Source organism: Camelus bactrianus, chromosome 7 (genome assembly GCF_048773025.1).
Source record: "Camelus bactrianus isolate YW-2024 breed Bactrian camel chromosome 7, ASM4877302v1, whole genome shotgun sequence".
In the NCBI taxonomy this organism is placed as follows: Eukaryota; Metazoa; Chordata; class Mammalia; order Artiodactyla; family Camelidae; genus Camelus; species Camelus bactrianus.
Genome location: NC_133545.1, coordinates 38,344,771 through 38,367,021, shown reverse-complemented (window position 1 = coordinate 38,367,021; position 22,251 = coordinate 38,344,771). Strand labels below are relative to the sequence as shown.

Genomic DNA, 22,251 nt, shown 5'->3' with positions numbered 1-22,251 from the left:
GAAAGAATGACCTCAATATCAACTGTTAGTTTCTGGATACAACTTTGGCAACCTCAGTAAACCCATGGTATCTTTGTGTTGTATCTTGTTGTTAGTTTGAATCCTTTATAATCCAAAAACATCCCAACTTTCTAAGGCTTAGGCCTATTTATTCCTGCACCTTAACCAACCCCGTCTTTCCTCCAAACATAAGTCCTAGCTGATAAGCTAAACAAAAAGTCAGTGATAATATGGAACTTACAGATTTCAGCAAGAATTTCAAGGTGATAAATACTTGCATTAATTTCATTCTATATCCATCATTGGATTAGTTACTAATTAAAGCTATCTAACCAGGGGTGTTTGGTAAACATTTGAAAAACTCTAATCAAGGGTTTTCAGGAAGTTGACACAAGGTGTGGTGGGCAGCCTCCCAATATTCTCTCCCTTGTGCAGTCCCCTCCCTTTGAACGTGGGCTGGGCCAAGCAACTGGTTTTAACAAACAGAATACAGCAAAAAAGATGAGCTGTCACTTCTGAGATTAGCTTTTATGATTCTAACTTCCATTTTGCTAGCATTTTTGATTTTGTCTTCTAGGCTCGCTGGCTTTGATGAAGCTAATTCCATTTTGGAGAGGAGTATGCGGCAAGGAACTGAGGGAGGTCTCCAGACAGAGAGAAACTGAGACCCTCAGTCTAAGACCCCATGAAGAATCAAGTCCTGCCACCACCTGGGTAAGCTGGGAAGCTGATCCTTCCCAAGTTGAGCTATGAGATGACTATGGACCCAGCTGACACCTTGATTGGAGTTTGTGAGAGGGCCTGAACAGAGCACCCCACTGAGTTGTGTCTGAATTCCTGGCCCACCAGAACTCAGAGCTGATAAAAGTTGTTTTAAGCCATTAAGTTTGGGGGTAATTTGTTATGCAGCAATGGATAACTAATACACAAGTGCTACAAGGATCATGTTTTATTCTGTACTAGTTGATCTAACTGTATACTTAAAATAGGTACATTATATGGTATGCAAAGTATACCTCAATAAAGCTATTTAAAGTGTATACTGGAGCATGGGTTAGAAAGCATAAATAATATTAGAAACAACATATACATATATTTATGAAAGAAGTGGTATACAAAGTATATGAGTTGGCTAGAAGTAATGTACCATAAAGTACCTCTCTCTGCCTTTGCATGTAAGAGGCATACGAATATGTAACTCTGGAGTCCAATACTCCTTTAAATGGTTCCCTAGGCCTAGAATTCTCATTCAGCCCTGGATTAGGACATCACATGGAGGGATAATTGTGGCTTGATGTGACTCAGGTTAGCTAAGATCTACTGCTGGAACACTGTGGCCTTTGTCTCAAGTAAAACGTCCAAGCAAGCTACTTGTCAAGGAGGCTGAAGGATGGAGTTGATACTTCCCTGAGTGTACACGAGCAGATTCTGAGACATTTTTGTGCCTGCACGTTAAGAGTTGTTTGTTTGTGACAAACAGAATTTGGTCAGAGAGTTGCTTTCATTGTAACACACTATCTGCTACAGAGAACATGAGAACTTTGTAGCTCTCACATTTTTCTAATAGAAGCTAAAGAAATCAGCCAGAAAGAATGAAACACATGTGAATGACCAAGTTGACTTAGACCATTCTGCAAAAGTGCTGATGTGCCAAGAGGTTAATGTATCCGACGGCTGGTGTCCCTTAGCATTTTTCTTTGATATGGCAAATAATTGTGTAAACTGGCCTCTCAGCCAAGCCATCGGTTAATTAGCCATCAGTTAAGCAGATGGTACTGGCTCTTCTCTCATTGGAAAGCCTTCCATGGTGTCCTGTTTGCCAAGAATGACATCCAGCTCCTTTGTCTCGAGGTTAAGACTCTTACAACTTTTGCTTTCCTCCCTCTATCAAACAGCAAATCAAACAACTTCTGAAAAGTGGGCAGTTCTTATACTTTCATGCTTCCTTGTCTTTACTCATTTAATTCCATCCAGGTGAATGATATGCCCATCCATTAGATTTGGACGAGCAACAGCTTCTCATATCTCAGGCCCTTGGGTACAAAGATTAATCAGACACGCCCATAAGAAGCTTATTGTTTAGGGTGTGAGTTGGCCATGTCAACAAGCAATTCCAGTACAATTTGGTGAGTGATAAGATAGGTTTCAGTGGATAGATTAAATGTGGACACCAATTCTTTATGACTCCTCCTATTAAAAAGTGGGCTTTTTGCCCACCTCTTGAGTCTGGGCTGTCCTTGTGTCTTGCTTTGATCTGTGGGATGCAATGGAAGTGACATTGTGTCCTTTCTGACCCTTGGCTCTAGACACCTTGCAAGCATCTGCATTCTCTCTGGGAAGCCAGATGCCATGTGAAGAGGCCCAGAGGAGTCTACTGGAGGACAAGAGGCCACATGGAAGAGAAATGAGGTGCTTCAGCTGATGGCAGCATTGTAGTAATCGTGCTTTTTAATTTTCTGTATCTTACAATGTTTTGACATCTTGAGGGGCTGTTACAGCTGGGGAGAGACTGCCCCTCCCAAGGCTGGGTAATTCTTGGAGGGGGAGGTCAGCTTGCCTGGAGGCTGTCTTCCATTAGCAGACTGCTCCATCCAGTGCCGAGCCCCAACCCACCTCCATATCTAACTCATTACCCTGCCTTAAATCAACCCAGGACCAGCTACCAGACAGCTAGGGACAGCCTCTGTGTCCCAGAGCCTCTAGAAATTATTCAAATTAGCCAGTCCTAAACAGTTTACCATGCCTTGCCTTTCCCATGAAAACCTGAAGAAAGTCTCTGGCTTTCCCCTTGCTTCTGCCTCCTGTCTAAGACCTGGTACTTTCCCAAGTAGCCCTGCATAGTGTGTGTCCCCTTCTCTTGAGAAATGTAAGTAATGAAAAGCTTCTTTCAATGCCATTAGCATCACTCAGTCACCACCATAAATTAACATCCCAGGGGTACAAATTTTAGAACAAGCACGAACTGGTGGGATTCTCTAGCCTCAGTCAAGCCTTCATCTGACTACAGCCAAAGGAATGGTCTCAGGTGACACCAGTAGAGCCACCTGTCCCCCGCTAACTCCAGTTCAAATTGTAAAGCTATGAGAAACTAAGTGTTTATGGTATGGGGGGAAAATGTGCTGCAGTGGAAAACTGCATTGTCTAGGGTACATGCTTCCAGGTTCCCAGATTCTGATTCTACGAGGGCCATTTCAGAACACTGTAAAGTGTTGCGAACTGATTTCAATCCAAAACAATTCTTATCTATAGACATGCAAATGAATTCTATCCCATAGAGACAATCCTTCTTTCCCCTCTAAAAGTCAATATTGCCTCCATTTTCACTTCAAAGTTCCTTTGCGCCGTATAGATTTATGTTTCTCTGACTTCTTTGAATCAGTTATGATGTCTACCTGTTTCCCTCATTTAATTAATGGGTTAATTAAGATCTTTAATGCATGCTCATTTTATATCAATATGAGAGTCCTGATTTTACCTGTTTTGAAAATTATCCCCTAACGTAGTTATTTGAAACCATTAGGTTTTGAGGTACAGCAATAGGTAAGTGAAAATAGTAATAAATAACTGAATCGACTATACATCAATAAGAAATAAAAATAAATAAATAACTGAATCAATTGCTGGCATTCCTTTTGCCTCTATTTCTTTTCTACCCATATTACTAATAGAAGATGCCACTTCTTTGTTGCATAGATGATAAGCATTCATAAATGAAAATATTGGGAACAGTCATGTAACATTCTGACTCAAGAGAGGCAGTAGAGTGATGAGGTTAAAGTCATGGGTTTTCACCATTTAATATGCTTGGGTTCAAACCCAGATTTCTCCATGTCTCAGCTGTGTAAGCTTGGGCATATTTGTTAATATCGCTAAGCCTCAATTTCCTCATGAACCAAAATCATATTACTGCATAGGATTGTAGTAAGCACTAAACAAGATCCTGGAGCAGATACCTTTGATTGCCCAGCTGACATCCATTTCCTTACTTCCAAACAGAGCCCCAAGTTAGTCTAGGTTGTCCACATTACCTACAGCTCAAGAGAGCTGTCCTGAGTGTGTCAACTAAAGAGACTATGGCTCTTCCTTGACACCTGCATTTGTTTAAGAGAGGGCACAGGATTGAGTTGACCCAGTCACACAAACAGGAATGCTTTGCATCCCATGTTGGGAAAAAGCATTCTTTTCTTTTCTTTTTTCTTTCTTTCTCCTGCTGGATGTGAACCAGGAATTGTATGAACTCTTATTGCTGTAGGCAGCCATCTTGTAACCAAGAGGCAAAACAGCTGTGGGACAGAACCTCTGCTGAGAGGCAGAAAAGCAGAAGGACAAGAGCTGCAAGCTTAGAGCCTGACCTGTAGTCAGTGTTCAGCGTGTGCGATCTAAGCAGTACCTTGGGTTCTGCTGAGTTGGAGAATCCTCATTTGAATCTGCACCAAAAGGATCCTGGAGTATCAGCCAGTGAGGATTGGAAGAGCTACTCTATTTCCCGTATATTGTGTAAGATTTCCTTGAATGAATTGAAAAGTGCAGTTTTAACATGTGACCAGCCCTAAATGATTATTCTTCTTAAAACCAAAACTCAAGTACAACTGGGACATTGGCCTCTGTGTTCATTGCCTGTAGTCATAATTCATTTCCATCAAAAATATAGTCTCTTCTGCCAAATTGTTGAAATTACAATTTTCGAGAATCTGGCAAAGAAGTATTTTTCCATCAGAGAGATAGCGTTTTTACTGTGAATGTTGCTCATGATATTATAAAATAACAATAGTCAAAATCTTGCTTCTGATAATAGAGTCCCCTTGAAGTATCTGCTAGCACCACCACGAAGTGACCTCCAATTCCAGCCCTCCGTGGGGGATGTGATAACAGAGCTGGAAATTTTTGCTGCTGGCTAACACTTAGCATATTAGATTTAAGCTTCCAAGCATTCTTCTGTATACAGTTTTGCCAAAATGAAGGCACACACGTGCACAAACACACAAGCAAACTTTTTTTTTTTTTTGAGAAAACAAAGCCAAAACAACCACATGAAGGAGGAAGAAGCACACTCACAAGGCATGAAGTCTTGCTTTCTTCTAGCCTCTTAAAAGCAACAATCTCATTTTAAGATGTGGGATGAAAAAAAAAAAGATGTGGGATGAGAATAGGGAGTTTATCTAAAGTGATGCCCAGTTTTGGGAGGAGTTCTTGTATACCTTTGAGTCACAGCACTGATTCTTGTGTGATTTTGACAATGATCTGTTTCATCTCCTAACAGGACCTTTTTCAGGCTTTCCGTCTGGTCAGGTTTTTGGCCCTCCCCAGCAGGATCCAGGGACATCTCCACAGTCAAGTACCAGCCTGGGTTCTTGACTAGAACCTAGGTCCTCTGTGATCATTCAGTGCCTAAGAAGAAGTCCAAGTCCCAGTTAGGGTTAAATGTAAAATCCCGTCTGTTGGTACAATTCATTAAAAGACAATTTGCCTATAATAGCTACTTAATGTGCCTGCAGTATATTTTCACCATAGACAAAATCAATAGAGACAGTCAATAAGGAGAATTATCACCAATTTCCTGACAACTCCATGGTGACAGCGGCTGGAAAGCCAGGGCAGATGGGCAGGCCACCTGGATGGGCTGCACTTGGGAAGGGGTTGCCTCCCAGCCTGTGGAAGACAGTCTAGACTGGTCATCTCATAGTGCCAGCCTCGTCGCTCCCAGGAGAACTGCACACGGTCCCCTTCTACTGCAGTAGACCATGACCTTGATCTCGTACTTCCCACCCTGGCTCCCAGCCCTTCCCTGGGTGCAGACGGGATAGGGTGAGGCTCTGAGACTGGACTGTTTTGATTTTCATTCTTGTTAACTCCAACCAGGAAACTCTTTAGAACAAGGGTAGCTCATTGCTAATTCAAGCTGAGGGAGGTTGTGCTGTGGAGTTACAGCAGAGCAGACATATTCTTTCATTCTGGAGTCCTCCACATTGTTTGTCTGTCTTCGCCTATTCTATCCATGCACAAAGCCCCCTCGCAGTAATGACAGCACAAACAATATAACATAAACAGAATAGGACGTCAAGGTCCTGGACTAGGATATATGGGACTATTCAGTAGCTATAAGTGAGTTGCACAAAAGGACATGAAGGCAAAACAAAAACAAAAACAAACAAACAAAAAAAAAAACCCCAAAGAGCAAAAAACTAACCTCCAAAAGACTTGCTACATGTTGTTGATTAAGAAGACAAACACACGTGTTCCTCAGCGAGGCCTGCCTTCTTCCCTGCTCACTGAGCCAAGTTTATTCAGGTAGTAAAGTTGTCCAGGTGTCAGGGAATGTCACCCTTTTCCAAAGCCCTGCAAGAAGCCTGTCATGAACTTCAGTTTCCATTTGCTTGGCACCCTTACCCCAGCCCCTTTGCAGTGGGAGTGGCGGTGTTCAGACCAGTGACACGTAAGGGGAAGTCTCCTAAGATAACAGGGCAGAAACTCCTATAGGGAGAGCCTATTGCATTTACTCTTTCCTTCTCCTTGTGCCCTTAGTGTGAAAGCTTGATGGACTGTGTTTTTGCCACCATCTTGCAACCTTGGAACTTGGAGGAAAGATCAGCAGAAGTGTCAAGTCACAGAACCAGACCTCCCAGGACTACATCTCCAGACTTCTGGTCACGTGAGAGAATCAAATGCTTTCACGATTTAAGACACTATTGGGAACGCTGTTCACTGAGGCTGACCATACCCTACTGATACACATAGGTACTATGACTATCTCTAGGGTTTAAATGAAGACAGTTGAGGTTTCTGGGGACACATTAGTGTGTAGCAATGCCTGGGCTGGAATCCTCCTCTTTCTGAATCCAGAGCCAGAACACTTAGTCCGCCTTATAATAATTCTCTAACTTTACCTGGGGACCTTGTCAAATTGCAGATTGCTCTACTTCACTCCAGAAGATTCCATTTGGCAACTTTGGTGTGGGGGTCACCAGAATCTCCATTCTAAGCAAGCAGTACAGGTGGTTCTGATACGAGGGCTTCCAAACCCCAGTTAAGGGTCACTGCCTATGTTATTTACCCCTCGATCAAGTTCATTTCTTTCCAAGCCTACCCTTCCATCACTTCAGACTGACCTCACTACAGCACCCATACCTCCTCTCCTCCCCCTCCCCCTCCTCCTCAGCACAAGAGGAAATCCAGACCCTGGCCTATCTTAGCATAAAAACATCAGGTCCTAATTCTTTGGAATCTGAGGCTGAAAGTAAGAACAGTTAGGAAGAAGGTGGAAGACCATCTCTTCTCTTAAGCAGTTCTTTCTCATTTGTCAACTGGACATCCTGGGGGGTCACAGATTGAAATAACCAGCTCTAAGCCTTATTTATTCCACCAACCAGCCATCTCTTTACCTAGATGTCAACTCCTTGAACAATAGAGAAGTAAAATCATCACGAGTCTTTGTCTTGGGAGAACGTGTAGGAAAGGAGGAGGGGAAAGTAATGCACACATTCATTTTTGTCTCATGAGGAACCCACGTGGTTCACTGTTATTCAGCAGAGATCAGTCCCTGGCTTTGCCTGAGAAACACAGTCCAAACTCAATACTGTAGGAAGCTGTGAACCCAAACTTTTTAATTTTTTTCAAGAATTTCATTTTTAATAATTAAAAAAAAATCGCCAAGCCCATGTGTCCCATAAAAATAAATGAATGTTTTCACTCTTGAACCAATAAAGCAGATGAAAGTTGGAAGCCACGTAATGCTCTCTGTGTAGCTCATCTAGGCCACGCAAGGACTTGGAGAATCAATCAGTTTATGGCTTGCAGATGGGAGAAACTGAGGAAACACCAGGTCCGTGACCCCAAGTAGGGCCACCAGAAAGTTGCCCGCCAGCTACTCTTTTGGAAAAGCAGCTTTCCTGAGGGTTGGAGAAAAGCCCAGATTCTGTAGCATGGCAAGTTCCAGCCTAGCCAGCAAGTTCAGCTGCGTTTCTAGCTGAGTCCTTCTTGCACCCAACGACCCGTTACAGAGGGCCATGTTGCATCCTGCCTTTGTGCCTGCTCCCCCTTCTTGCTGAAATCCCCTCGTGCTCCTTCCTCACACAGCAAACGCCCACTCATCCATTGCTCACTTATCACCAAGAGCTGTTGGTCCTCCCCTGTGGCTGCATGGCCGGGCCCTACTGCAGCACTTGGATACCCGATGACACCTATGTGTTCTCATGTATCTGGCCATCCCTCCATCTCTCATCAGAACATGCATGGAGCATCTCGAAGGCTGGATCCTGTTTAGTTCATTTTTATGTTTCCAGGTTGGGTCACATAGCCAGGCACAGAATAGATGCTTATTAAATGCTTGTTGAAGGCACACATTGATAAACCAGTGTAGACGCGGGGTCATTTGAGAAAAAAGATGGCACCTTCCACCCCACTGTACTCCCTAAAAGAAGTTGGAGGAGGAAATGTGAAGGAGGAAGTTCATTCAACTTTCTGGCGAGCCTTTCCCAGAGGCTGTGTCTCCTCTTTTGGTCCAAGGAATGTAAACACTCAGATTCCTTTCACTGATAAACAACTTCTTATATTAAAAAAAAAAAAAAAAAAAAAGGAAGGAAAGCTGACAGTTACTTGGGGGAATGGTTTCTGCCGGGTCGCCAGGGAACATGTTTGTGACTGAGATGGGTATTTGGGCAAAGACACTACAGGGAGGGCTGGGATCACTTAAGGCTTATCCCCATTTTGGGGGGATTTTTTTTAAGGCTTTTCTTCTCTTGGGAGGAAGTCACATCCCGGCAGTGGCTGTCACGCTACGCTCAGTTTAGTCCTGAATGAGAAAACCCTGGGCTATAGCAGTATTGCCCCTCTCTCTCCTTCAGTTCAAAGGCTGGAAATTGAGTAACAGACATACCATCAAGAGGGATTTTCCTTCCACCCAGAGGGTGTCAGCCTCCCCACCAGGAGGCTGGAGTCAGGCCTGGTTAATGTATTTACCCAGGCCTCCAGGCAGGGCGGCCCCCAGTGATAGAGGGCTGCCCCCTCTAACCTGGGCTGTCCCGCTGGCTTTCTTCTCAGAGATCCAGAGACTGCTATCTCTGAGCAGCCTCTTCTCACAGAAGGTTCAGGTAGTTGAATTTTCACAGTGGGAGACTGGGGAAATTGGCAAAAGGGTATTGATGGGAAAAGCTCATGAGATGGAGTCGAAGAGAAAGTTCTGAATCTTTAAGCAGAGTGAACTTTGTTCCCTTCACTGGGGTACGTGGTACCAAAGAAGAAAAGATGGGGACGTGGTGGCAGGGGAATAGGACAGGGAGAGAATCAACCTTCGTAAGAGCCTGGACTGATGGTGCTGTTTTTCATGTATCGTTTTATTTAACACACTGAGTGCCCTTGAGACCTCTATTATCCCCCCTCCCACTGCACATATAGAGCGAAACTGAGGGTGATGGGGATCAGGGGGCTGCCCAAGGCCACACAGCTGGGACCTCTGGGGGTCAGGATGGGAATATGGTCTGTCAGGGCCCCGGCCATGAACCAAGTACAAGGAGTAGAAAATTCATTTAAAAAAAAAAGAAAAGAAAAGAGCTGTGCTGAACAGTTAAAAATCAGATCAGCTTGTATTTCTTAAGTGGTCTTTCTCTGTCAGGCATCATTCCTTTTAATCCTTATAAAACTTCCATTTTGTTGATGAGGAAACTGAGACTAGGAGAGGTCATGCTGCTTATTCAAAGTCAGAGAACTAAAAACTTGTAGAGTCAGACCTCAGACTCAGGGCATCAGGAATCCTAATTATTGAATTACTAATTCACTGAATGATTAATGTAATAGATAAGGCAGGGAAGAATGCACTTCTGCATAAAGGAGCAAGAGACAATAAGAATGAGCTTGTAGACACAACATTGTAAAATGATTATAAATCAATAAAAAATGTTTAAAAAAACGCAAAAAAAAAAAAATAAGAATGAGCTTGTAGACTCTGATGAACCATTAGGAAAATAATGTCCTCCCAAGACGCCAAGTTAGGAAGAGTGGAATCAACCTGGTTTCAGGGGGTAAGTAGGAAAAGGAGCAGAGAACAGGTGAAAGCACTTTCTGCTGGAGGCTAACGCCCCCTACAGGTCACAGCACCCTCCCACTCTTCTCCCAGGTCTTGGGATACCTGCAGATGCCAGGATATTTTAAGCTCTTTTGTGGTGGTTTTAAACAGGCACACAAATTCTTTGATACTCATCCCATGAGATAGGAAGTGTCTATGTACCCTCCCTTTGAGTCTAGGTGGGCTTGTGATTTGCTAATACCTAACAAAATGTAGCAAAACTGACTGCAAGAGTTTTGAGGCTGGCTCAGACAAGGTGACCCAGTTGCCCCCGTTTTGGCTGGACACTCTCCTTTGGAACCTTGAGCATGTGAGAAATCTGGCTCCCCTAGGGCTGCCAGACTATGAGGAAGCCAGGTCATGTGTTCTGGCCAACAGCCCCAGGTGAGGTCCCAACTGACAGCCATCCTCAACCACCAGAGATGTGAGTGAAGACTTTTCCTGATGATTCCAGTCCACAGCCTTCAAGTCACACCCCTTCCACCTCCATCTTTTTATCTTCCCAGTCCAGATCCCAGATATCATGGAGCAAAGACAAGCTATGACTTTGCCCTGTCAGGATTCCCAACACATGGAATCCAAGAGCATAATAAAGTCACTGTTTTATGCCCCAAAGCTGTGGGGTGGATTTTTGAGCAGCAAGAGTAACCGGAACATCATCTCACTTCATTTATTTTTAGGGGAAGCCCATGTTCCTTTCCTTGCCCCCCATGCCAAGCTCTTACTTTTCAGTGAACTGTGTGGATACAGTGGCAGCCAACCTCTGAAGACCGCACGGGCTGATCTCATCCTTTGATGAGGGCATTGGGAATGGCAAAGATGAGCCGGCTACTTTACAACTGCCTCTCTTAGCCAGGCTCCCAGGCTCCACTCCCAGCCCCTTTGCCATCCTTCACTTCTAGCTGACAGCTCCTCACCCCCTCCCCTGTGCATCCCATTTGGATGGCAGATACCTTTCAGTCCACTGAGCCCCCAAGGCAAAAGCTTCCCATCAGCTCTAGAGCCATTTCTGTAGTTACTCCATTCACCACACCCCGGGAGCAGCTATGGGCTTTTTGTGAAAGTGTCTGGTATGAAGTCGCCTTAGCGGGTATTTACCTGGCTTGGGTTCTACCCTACTGGCGCAATTCCGTGGTTGTTAAAACTCTTCAAAGAACTAGATGAACCCGTTTCTCTTAAATTGGTGCCTGGTAGGAGATTTCTCATTTTCCCAGTACAAAGTTCATTATGGTACCCCACTGCTAACTCACTATGAGCTACCCTTTCAGCCAGGCAACAGAGAACAAAGTTCAGAGTCCAAATAAGACTTTTCTTGTGCTCTTTGGTTTTTTTTTTTCTTTTTTCTGAGTTGACTCTGGAATCTAGCATCCATCCAGCATGGTGTGCTGGTAAAGTTTTGGATCTAAATAGCTCAATGTCTCTTCTACTTACTTGCTGGTACCCTTAGCAAGTTATCTAAATCCTCTGAGCCCCAGTTTCCTTATCTGCAGGATGGAGACAATAATTCTTACCCTGGATTGCTGTGAAGATGGAAACAGATAATGTGGTAACCAAGTTGGCTAGAGTTAGGTTAGCTGAAAAATCAGGTCTAATATTTTGTTATTATTTTTGTTGTGGTTATTGTTCAGTAAATCCTACCAGCTCTATCTTCCAAATAAAGCCAAAATCTAGTCATTTCTCATCACCTCCACTGCCAATCACCTGGTCCAAGCTACAATTACCTCTATTTGCATGACTGTAATATGCTCCTAACTGGTCTCCTGGTTTCACCCCTGATGCCTTTTGCCCTTCCACCCAGCAGCCAGAACAATCCTGTTCAGTCTTGTCATGTCACTCCCAGGCCCCAAGCCCTTCAATCACTTCCCTTCTTACTCCGTAAAGTTTTTACAATGGCCTACTAGTCTGTGCAAGACTGGACTTCTATTACCACTACGCCTTCATCTTTTCCTCTTCTCTCTCCCTCTCTCTCCTTTCTTGCTGTTCCTCCAACAGCACACACCTGCCCTAGGGCCTTTGCCCTTTCCATTTCTTGGCCAGAGAATGCATGACTTGATCTCTTTCAAAGCTTGGCTCAAATACCCTCTTCTCCCTGAGTGCTTCCCTGACCATCCTATTTAAAATATCCCCAGTGCCTCTTTTCTGATTTATTTTTCTATAGTTAATCACCTTCTAACATACAATTGACTGACTTACATTTATTGTCTATTTCTTCTAACTAGGCTATAGGCCAGTTGAAAGCAGAGATTGCTTTCCTTTGGTTGATTGCCATCTTCAGTGCCCTAAACAGGGTCTGGCACAGAGCAGACCCTCAAATATGAGGCTGCATTGACCACAGAACACAGAAGCAACTTACTTGGCTGCTGGCTAGTATTTTACATTAACAAAGATGACTGGGTGCATTGGCGGCATCATCAATAGTTTTGTCTAAAAACATTGTCACGGTGCTGCCCTTTTCTAGTTTGAGAATATACTTACGACAAAAGCCTTGAGTAAAAACCCAGCTGAAGTCAAAAGATGCTGGGACAGTAAGACCGAGGTCTTCTGATTGCTGATTCAGAAGGCCCCTGAGAATCAAGTATGGACTCTCATTTTCAAGACCAGCTATATAATTTGCAGGGCCGAGTGCAAAATGAAAATGTGGAGTGGCCCCTTGTTCAAAATTATTAAGAATTTCAAGACTGAGACAGCAGAGCATTAAACCGAGAGCAGACCCTTCTGAGCTCAGGGCCCAGTGTCACTGCACACATTGCACAAGCACGATGCTGGCCCTCCTCATTTTCTACATCTGTATGTACATTTTTCATCCAAAGAAAACAAACCTTAGGAGGCTTGTTTACTTAGTGAACTTTATCCACCTAATGTCTCTTTAGGTTGCCACAAGGCTGGAATACTTAAGAGTATCCATTCTGCCTGAGATCCACTGATATTCAGGCTTCAAAATAATCTATTTCTGTTTTGTACTGAATTCTACCACAACCTCAATTTTAGAGCAGAAAGATTAAAAGATACCTAAAATACTCTTCCTACTCCTTGAATAGGTTACAATCTTATTCAAAGACAGTGCTAAATCCTGAGGCTAGAAGTGTCCTGGGGCCAGGTAAACAGGGATTGAAGCTTCTGAAAGAGATAAGGTCATTTCTGGCCCATCACCACTGTTACCCGTGGTCTGACCAGGAGTAGCAGTCTCTGGTTTAATGGTTTACAAATGTGGTTCAGCCTGAGAGATGACCCGAAGACACAGTGAGAATGGGACTGAGATACAGTCCAGGGTGGAGGCAGGGCCCCAGGACTCCAGATGCCATCAGGTAATTTTAGCCAGTGATGGTGACCCGTGCTAGAATCCACCAGGGCATTGCTGGAGAGTCAGCTCCCTTCCTTGGGCTTTATTTTCTCCATCTTTCAAAGGAGGATTATACTGTTCAGAGGTTATTTTTTAATATTAAACAGATTTTAGATATCCTCTTGCATTTTGAGTTTTTTGGAGTCAGGCAACACACGCACACACACAAAAACCCACACAAGTTCCTGGACCCCTTTATTCACATTTTCTGGGGGAAAAGAAAAGAAAAAAGAAACTTTTTGCATATTTTCATTACAGGTCCATTTTGACATCTTAAATTTTTAAAATGACCTAAAGTTACCTCTAGATTTTCAAAAAGTTCTAAAGATGAGACGATCTGGCCACAAAGGTCTAAAAAATATTAAATTAATGAGAAACATTAGTTCAACATTTCAAGAACAATTTGTCACCAAACAAATGAATTGGAACTTATGGAGGTCTTTCTTACAAGACTTCAAAGGTTTTTCTTAAAGATAACTAAAATAAGTTTCATACACTATCTAAAAATTTCTGTGTACACCTACATCCTGAAGTGAATTGTTTTTTTTGTGGGTCAGAAGTAAACCATTTGCACAGGAGGACATGTGATCATTCATATTTACAAGGGTAAACTTTTCTTCACCTCCGTTTTGGTGTTTGATAGGGCTGTGAACATTTCAAGGGAGTTTGGCTTTAGTGTGATTGCTTAAATGTGTCCATTAAACTGTGGGCATCGGTTTCATAGGAAGTGAAATGTTACAAGGTTCTCAACTCTGGTAGAGACAGAAAAATTCTGCCCAACACATTTGGAATCATAGGTTTCTCGCCCTGTACATAAATATTCTGAGAATTTAACTTCCTATCTGGTTTTCCGCAAGGTTCTCACATAAGTAGGACCCACTTTCATTCTGACCATTCTCATTCATATATTGTCTACAGAAGGCGACAGCCGGCTCCAGAAATGGGAGACTGGGCGTGGGTCACCTTGTTTCTGTGCAGTCTTAACGAAACTGCTGCATTTTCGGGGATGGCTAGCAGGGTGCAAGGAATTCCTTCGCCTGCAGAGAAATCCACAAGGAACGTTACAAGGGAGCCGAGTTGTGCTATCTTAATGGCGCTTAGCCTGGTTCCTCTGTCTCCACCAGGCGATACATCCCTGCAAGCCAGTCAGCCAGGACCTGCTCCTGTCCGCATATTCCCGGCTCCTGCAGAGATTCTCCTTTTCCAAGCCCCCCTCCTCCCCTCTGATCTTCACATTCTTTCCTTAGATATGTTAATACCCTCTCAGAGGCGCTACCTGGGGCAGCCTCTCAGTCTCTTTCAGGGGATTTTATCTCTCTACCCAGATCAGCGATGGCGCCCGTACAGTTGTCTCACAAAGCTGCCTGCTTCCCTGTTTACAAGTTCAGGTGAGGGTTGCAGGCTCGGGGTACAACTTCTGTGTCCCAGATGCCTGACAGGTGTTTTAAAGCATTCATACTTGGATTGTGCTAAATTCAAGGCTGGGCCCCTAAATAGCTATTGTTTCTAATTGATAAAAAGGGATAAAATAATTGATAGTGCAATTGATAAAATAATTGATAATTATTAAAATTATTAGGTTGGATCATAGGAAATTGCCAATATTCAGCTCTATAATTATAGAAATGTTTTGTTTCGACCTAATACTACAAAATGGTTTCAGATATCAATGAAGAGATATTGAAAGATTTTTGTTTTGTCTTTTCACTGTGTTCTACCCCCCAATTTCTTTTCCTGTTCCCTGTATACCTGTGCTAAGACCACGCACACGTACAAACACAAACATACACACACTAACAGTATGACTTACTTTTTCTTTTTTAGGCCCTTAGAGAGTTAAGGAAACCAGACGACAGTGAGGTAGCACATTTACATGAATAAAAGGCAGTTCTCCTCACAATATTCTTATCCTTTGTTCAGGAATATCCACCCCCCACCACTCCCTCTCTCCCAGCTCTGACGGAAATCATTCTTTTAGCTTGAAAGCAATGAAGGCTTGAGGGCAGGCAGCTTGTACAGGGAACAAGCCCCAACACTGAGTCACAAAGATCTGGATTCTGCATTTGGTTTATTTCTTGGTATGTGATCTTGGACAAGTTACCTAACCACAGTGTATTCCTTTTTCTCATCTGAAAGATGAGGACAGTAATACCTACTTTATGGGTTGAAGGGAGCCGAATAAGATAATGTACATAATGTACCTAAAACGGGGCTCCAAACTCAGTGAAACCAATAGAATGAAACATCCCGTCCCTGGAGCTTCCGGCCTCCATGCCTCCCCGTCTACCACACGTGGCTCAGAAACCAAAGAGCCGCACTGTACGTGAAGTGACATGTGGCCTGGGACATTGGGTGTCTCAGTAGTAACCAGTCTGCCGGGTGAGTCATGGTTTGCGATGTATCTGTCGCTTTGGGAAAGATAACTTGCAGCTGGGGAGGCACAGAAGTGGCTTTGTGGCGTCAGTGACATTTGGGCTTGTCCCTAAGGATGGTTAAGATTTAGACATACCCTCTAGGCCAGCATGGTCTCATTAAACTTTCTGCAATGATGGAACCATGCTATCATCTGTGATTTGTGTTGGCTAAAACGTGTGGCTACCGAGCACTTGAAATGTGGCTGGTGTGGCAAAAGTGTGAGTCTTAAATTTAATTTTAATTAAACAGCCACGTATGGCAAGTGGCTAAGGTACTGGCCAGCACAGGACTAGGCAGAGGAAAAAGCAAAAGTGAAGTGACAGAAGCAGGAAAGAAATCTTGGGGGCAGGCCTGGCGTGCACCCCGCGTTGCCCTGGCTGCAGCCCAGGGTGCGAGGACACTACTTAGCAGCACAGGCAGCTGGAGGGAGATGTGCGGCGAACTGATCATCAGTGTAAAGAGTTTAAATGTTCTTTTCTAAGCCATGGGAGCTAGTGAAGGTTGGTGAGCTGGGGAGTGACAGCATGTCACTCAGCTTCGGAGTGATCAATCTAGCAGGAGCTAGAGGAGCGGAGTTACTCTGATTTGACCCCCTAGAAGCTGGAAATGGAAACTTTTGGGAGTGTGACTGTGAAAACCTAGGTGAAGCTCTTCCTGAGTGCTGGGCACTGTGCAGACAGCTCTGCCCTGCGTTATCTCATGTCACTCGGAGGCAGGCGCTGCCAACAGATCTGTCTCACAGACAAGGAAAATGGGCTTCACCGTTGGTTAAGTTACAAGTCCGCCAGCAAGTACGGAAAGGAAAATTCGAACTCAGGTCTGTTGGATTCCAAAGACCGCAAAGGAAAGTATTTAACTCTACTCCACCTCTGTTTTTGAGCTCCCTGGGGGAAGTAAGAGAAGTCAGTCTCCCCTGGCAGTGTAAAGAGAGGTGACACCAAGCCAACCCTAAAGGTGAGGACTTGACAGTAAACGAACTGGGTGTGGCTTTTCTCAAGACCTGAGACAGGAAACGCTTTTCTTTCCACCTGCATTTCTCAATGGGACTCCCTGTTCTGTTGCCAGGCCTGACCTCTCTCATCTTCCTACTGCCTTGGTGAAAGACTAAATTAGGCTATTACCGAGCCCATTAGCTTGCCTATTTGTGGGCCAGAAGAGTTATTATCTGTATTTGGGGAACTCTCCAAGAGTAGAGACTTATTTCCTTCCTGAGATCTCTTCAATTTGCAGGCAATTATCTGATGGCTTTTAAAATTTCTTTTACAATCTTCTCTTAAAAGGCAGCTCAATGTGGTTTTAAAAACACCAATTTGAGAACTAGGCTGCCTAGATCTGAATCCTGGTTCAGTCTGACTTAGAGCATGTTGCCAACAATACAACCTACCTCAATACAACCTACTTCACAGGCTATTTTTAAGGAATCAATGAGTAAAGGTACTTAACATGCTTAGAATTGTGCAAAGCATTTCCTATATGCGGTTTACAAGCATTACCATTTGCCAAAAACTGGGCGGGGCTGGGGCAGGAGTGTCCAGGAGGAGGAAGAAGCAATTCTCAGAAGACCGCTCTAAAACATCTGGGTGTGAATCAAAAGGAATTGGTCAGAAAGATAATGGAAGGCCAGTTTTCTGAGTTAAGATCAGACTCTTCCTTAAAGAGAAGCCATACAAATGTAAACACTTGCAGAGAAAGTAGATTGGAAAGGAGGGAAAAAGGAAATTTTGACAGGTACTTGAAAGAACAGTTACTACGTGCGTGGCAGCAAACCCTTCGCACTTTCGGGCAGATGACAGGGGCTTAACCTCAGTCCGGGTCGCAGCGGGCACTTGTTAAATTGCAGCTTCCAGAGCTCAGTGCTGCCACCTACAGGGCCTGCGAGGCAGAGCGCGCAGCTCTCAGGGCTCCTAGGCGGCGGGGAGCTGGGTCCACGCTGGGTGGGTAAGCACCTCACTAGCCGTCATTAACTCCCCTCTCTTACAAGTTTTAAATGCTTCTGGCCCCAAAAGTTCTGGGACACATTTTTAAACATTATTTCCAAAAGGGGGGGTGGGGATGAAAACATAAAATGAGGCAGAACTCCACACACAGAAATGTAGAAAATATCACCCTGATGTAGCAACAAGTGCCAGGCACTGAGTTAGTGGCTTGGCACATGAAACTGCATTGAATCCACACAAAAGATAGTGTCAGTAGTATTCTGCCCATTTCAAGGTAGGTTAAGGAATCCAAGACACAACTGTTTAGAACCTGAGCCACTCCCACTCCAGTTGTCCACATGTCATAACACACTACCCGACAAATTATTTTTGCATCGTTCCCATGTATAAAAGGGCACACAACTGAGTTGACCAAACAGAATCAACAGTCACAAAGAGCTTCTGTTTGCACATAGCAAGTGATGCCTACCGTGAGCTTTGAAAATCTGAACCCCTCAAATGATGCTAAAGCAGAAATTTTCACTTAAGGACTTTATTACCACAACTTCAATCTTTGTCCATTTGTAAATTATTTCTATATATGCAAGCCGGCCTGAATGAATTAATGTCGTAGCCTAACTACAAAGTGCCCTGTCTTGCTTTTACCAAGTCAAACTCTTATAATTAATTGACATTTGGACACATTTGGGCTACATTTGTACTACAAAGGTTGTGTTTGAATTGATCATCCTGTGGTACTAACAATGCTTCTCAAAGTTTAGTGTACACATATTCACCTGGGGACCTTGCTGAAATGCAGATTCTGATTCAGTGACTCTGGGTTGGGGTCTGAGGTTCTGCACCTCTAATAAGCTCTCAGGTGATGTGGGTGCTAGCAAGCATGTTTTGCGTTTCAGAGAACTTAAAGATTTGCAGTTCTGTTGAATCATCAAAGTAAAATTTTACTGGCTTGCATATTACTTATATTTGATTGTTTTCAAATGCTTTGAGAATCAGTAAATTATATGTTCCACCTAAAATACTTTATCAACTGAAACAAGGAATTTACCAGGATATTCTATTCCTTTACCCAGGCTGGATTGTAAAGTGTTTATCTTTAGAAATTCTGGGACCGAAAGAAATTTCACCTTTGATCAGAGACTAATTTAGTCACCATGAAAATTATTTTCCAAACTCTAAGGGAGAGTAATGGTGGTACTAATGCAAGAAAAACTTGTAAAAATTAAACTTCCCGTTTTTTCAGGTTTTTCAAGCTGACGTTTTTTGCCATTTAGGAAACTGGCTATATGAAAGTATAGAGTAGTAGACCTGGTGACTCACTTAGAAACCAAGAAGCAGTTGGGAGGGTATAGCTCAGTGGTAGACAGTATGCCTAGCATGCACAGGGTCCTGGTTCAATTCCCCAGTACCTCCATTAAAAAATAAATAAGTGAATCTAATTACCTCCCCCTTGCAATTAATTAATTAAAAAACCCAAGAAACACCATCTCATATCCCTCAGATCTGGGGGGTCCATTGATGCTTACATTTAGCAGTGTCTCCAGATGTTGAAGGGCAGAAAGTAACACATTCACATGTCATACAGAGCAAACATCTATGATGCTCATAGGACAAGCTATTTATAGCAGTAAAGAATAAAATGACTCATCAACAGACTGCCACTTAACTTGTTTGTTTTGTCTGGTCCCCACTGAATGGCATCTGTTGGTATTATAATAGCTAATGCCCAGCAGTTATTTCCATCATACACCTCACTGGGGATGAGAAATGCAATGGAACTAGATCCTCTGTTTGGAATTGAATTTTTCCCCAACATCAATTAAAACGAGCAGGAAAGGTGTTGTGTTCTCCCCTACGACTTCTTATTTACACGAATAAAAGCTATATACTTAAATGGTTCAATGTAAACGACTGCTTTAGATGTCGTAGAGAATAAAATGCCTCAAATTAGAATAGTGGAAATTATTGAATAATAACAACATGAAAGAAAGTATGGTCACTTCAACAGGCACAAAGTACCTGTTCTGCACATTGCAGTTTTTCCAAAAATGTGCATTTATTGCCTTGCATGGCCTTAAGATTGATTGCTAGGTTTGCATAGCAAAGACTGACATGGATTAAGGTACTGGCCCCTCCCCAGCTTAAGTCTGAAAAATCCACAGGGTCACGTTTTCAACCCTGGACCAATGAATGTGGTCAGAGGGATGAGAGATAACCATTGGCCCAGCTTTGGCCACGTAATCCCCCTGTTTGCTGGAAAAGTGTGAGGGAATGGGGGGGTTATAATTATTTCAGACTTTAATCAAACCATATATTTTGAGAAATATTTCCCTAAGAAGAGGCTTACTCTTCTGGGAAAAACTCATGTCCATCACAACTTTGGTCAAGTGACTTCATTTATTTGAACCTTAGTTGAAGAGTCTGTATGTTTGTTTGAAGGAGTAGAATTAGGTGCTTTCGGAGGGCCCTTTCATATCTAAAATCTCTAGTTTTCAGTTACCTTCTTAGGTATGAAATGATTTCATATCCATCCCTGAAAAGCAGACAGAGGTGATGCTATTTCACTCTCTTATTAAATGGGGAAACCAAGCCTCCTGAAGTTAATGAGTTTGCCTCAATCATTAGAATGTAAAGTGGCAGAACTAGGACTAGATATTAAGTGATTGGATTAGTTCTGGAGAATTTCCTTTGAACACTACGTACATTAGTGAAATTAGTTTTATTCATTCCATAATGACCACTAACTAATTTCATTGGTAGCAAACTGCTATAAATTAAGCGAGAGTTGAAGGGATAGTTCTGATGAATTAAATCTCGGGCACTTGAATTTTTAATTTTGCTGCCTTCTGAGAGGTGCTGAGATTGTTCATTAATATGATTACTGTCGCTTTGATGGGAGTTACTGGAAAGTTTGGCTTGGGGAAAGAAAAGCAACTGAGAATTCAAGTTGAAAGCAATTGCTTTTAGAAAGAGACTGAAGGAAAGACTGGGAGGAACTGATTATTATCTTCCAGCTCACAGACACTCGATATTATTCATGAAGCTGATAGCAGTCAAATAAGTCACTATTGTTTGTTTTAAGATTTCCCTAAATAAATATTTACACCACACAATCAATGAAGTCTACAAAGTCAGTGGGATGGGTTTTATTTTTAACAAGTCTTAAATTAATTGTATATCCTGTGCATCTACAAACATCTATTAAGATAACTTTGAGCACTAGTTTGCAGCTCCTAATGATTGGCTTTCTTTTTGAGTAATATTTCAGTCTAACATATAACATTTTTACGACCAAAGGGGAAAATAATCTTTGATGAAGAATGTATAAAATTATGATTTGAAAGCCTTAATGCGTCTGCCTTGGGTCTGCCAATTAATGAATTTATCCTCAAGGAAATAAAAATTAATAGTAAAAAGGATGTTTGCTAAAGCACCTCAGAGTAGTAAAAAAAAAAAAACAAAAACAAAACAGGAAACAACTTAGATGCGAGGTTACTAAAGAAGATTATGATACCTTCATAAAATTGGGACTTTTGTATAATAATTTTAAAATGATGCTGCCAAAGAATAATTAGTGACAAAAACATTCACAATAGCTTAACCAACAAGAACAAACGCTCCAGAGTCAGGCTACCTGGATTCTGATTCTAGTTCAAGCAACTCCCTGTTGTGTGACCTTGAACAATTTACTTAATCTTTTGTGCTTAATTTTACTCAGATATAAAACGGGGCCAGTAATGACAGTACTGCCTCATAAGCTTGTTGGGTGAAATGAATGAGGTAATCTAAGTAAATTGCTTAGCACAGAGCCAGTCACTATAACAAGATTATAAAACAGTACAACATTTTTTTTCTTTGCTAATCTGTTTTTCCTACTTTGGGGGCCAACAATTATGTTAATTTGGTGATGATGAAGAAAATACAAGTTATTTAAAAAAATTATTAAACATTTTAAAATTATGATAATATACATATAACATAAAATTACCCACCTTAACATGTTCAAATGTACAGTTTAGTAGTGTTAAGTACATTCATGTGGCTGTGTAACCAATCTCCAGAACTCTTCATCTTGCAAAACTAAAACTCTAGACTCATTAAACAGTACCTCTCTGTTCCCTCCTCCCCCCCAGCCCCCGGGCAACCACCATTTTACTTTCTGTCTCCATAAACTTGAATACTCTTGATACTGTACTGGAACTATACAGCATCTGTCTTTTTGTGACTGGCTTATTTCACTTAGCATGATGTCCTCAAGGTTCATCTACATTGTAGCATGTATCAGAATTTCCTTCCTTTTTCAGGCTGAATAATATTCCACTGTATGCATATACCACATTTGGTTTATCCATTTATCTGCTGATGAACATGTGAAGTGCTTCTACCTTTTGGCTGTTGTGACTAATGTGGCTATAAACATGGGTACAAATAATTACAGTTTTTTTTCAAAGAAAGCATATTATAAGTTCCCCTAAATTTCCTAAAACTGGTAAGATGCAAGT

General features: G+C 42.5%; 1 protein-coding gene across 2 annotated transcripts in view; it reads left to right on the top strand.

Annotated features, from left to right (window-relative positions):
* The first annotated feature begins 577 nt into the window (after nt 1-577).
* The window catches only part of BMPER (BMP binding endothelial regulator), a 266,365-nt gene continuing 244,691 nt past the window's right edge, over nt 578-22,251 (top strand). The window contains exons 1-3 of one of the 2 annotated variants that reach the window (XM_074367258.1): nt 578-714; nt 2,307-2,409; nt 6,523-6,649. In XM_074367258.1, coding sequence (XP_074223359.1) covers nt 6,535-6,649 — 115 coding nt within the window. In that variant the 5' untranslated portion in view covers nt 578-714; nt 2,307-2,409; nt 6,523-6,534. Of the gene's footprint in view, nt 715-2,306; nt 2,410-6,522; nt 6,736-22,251 lie in introns of those variants that run through there. The other variant, XM_074367259.1, reaches the window with a different exon arrangement.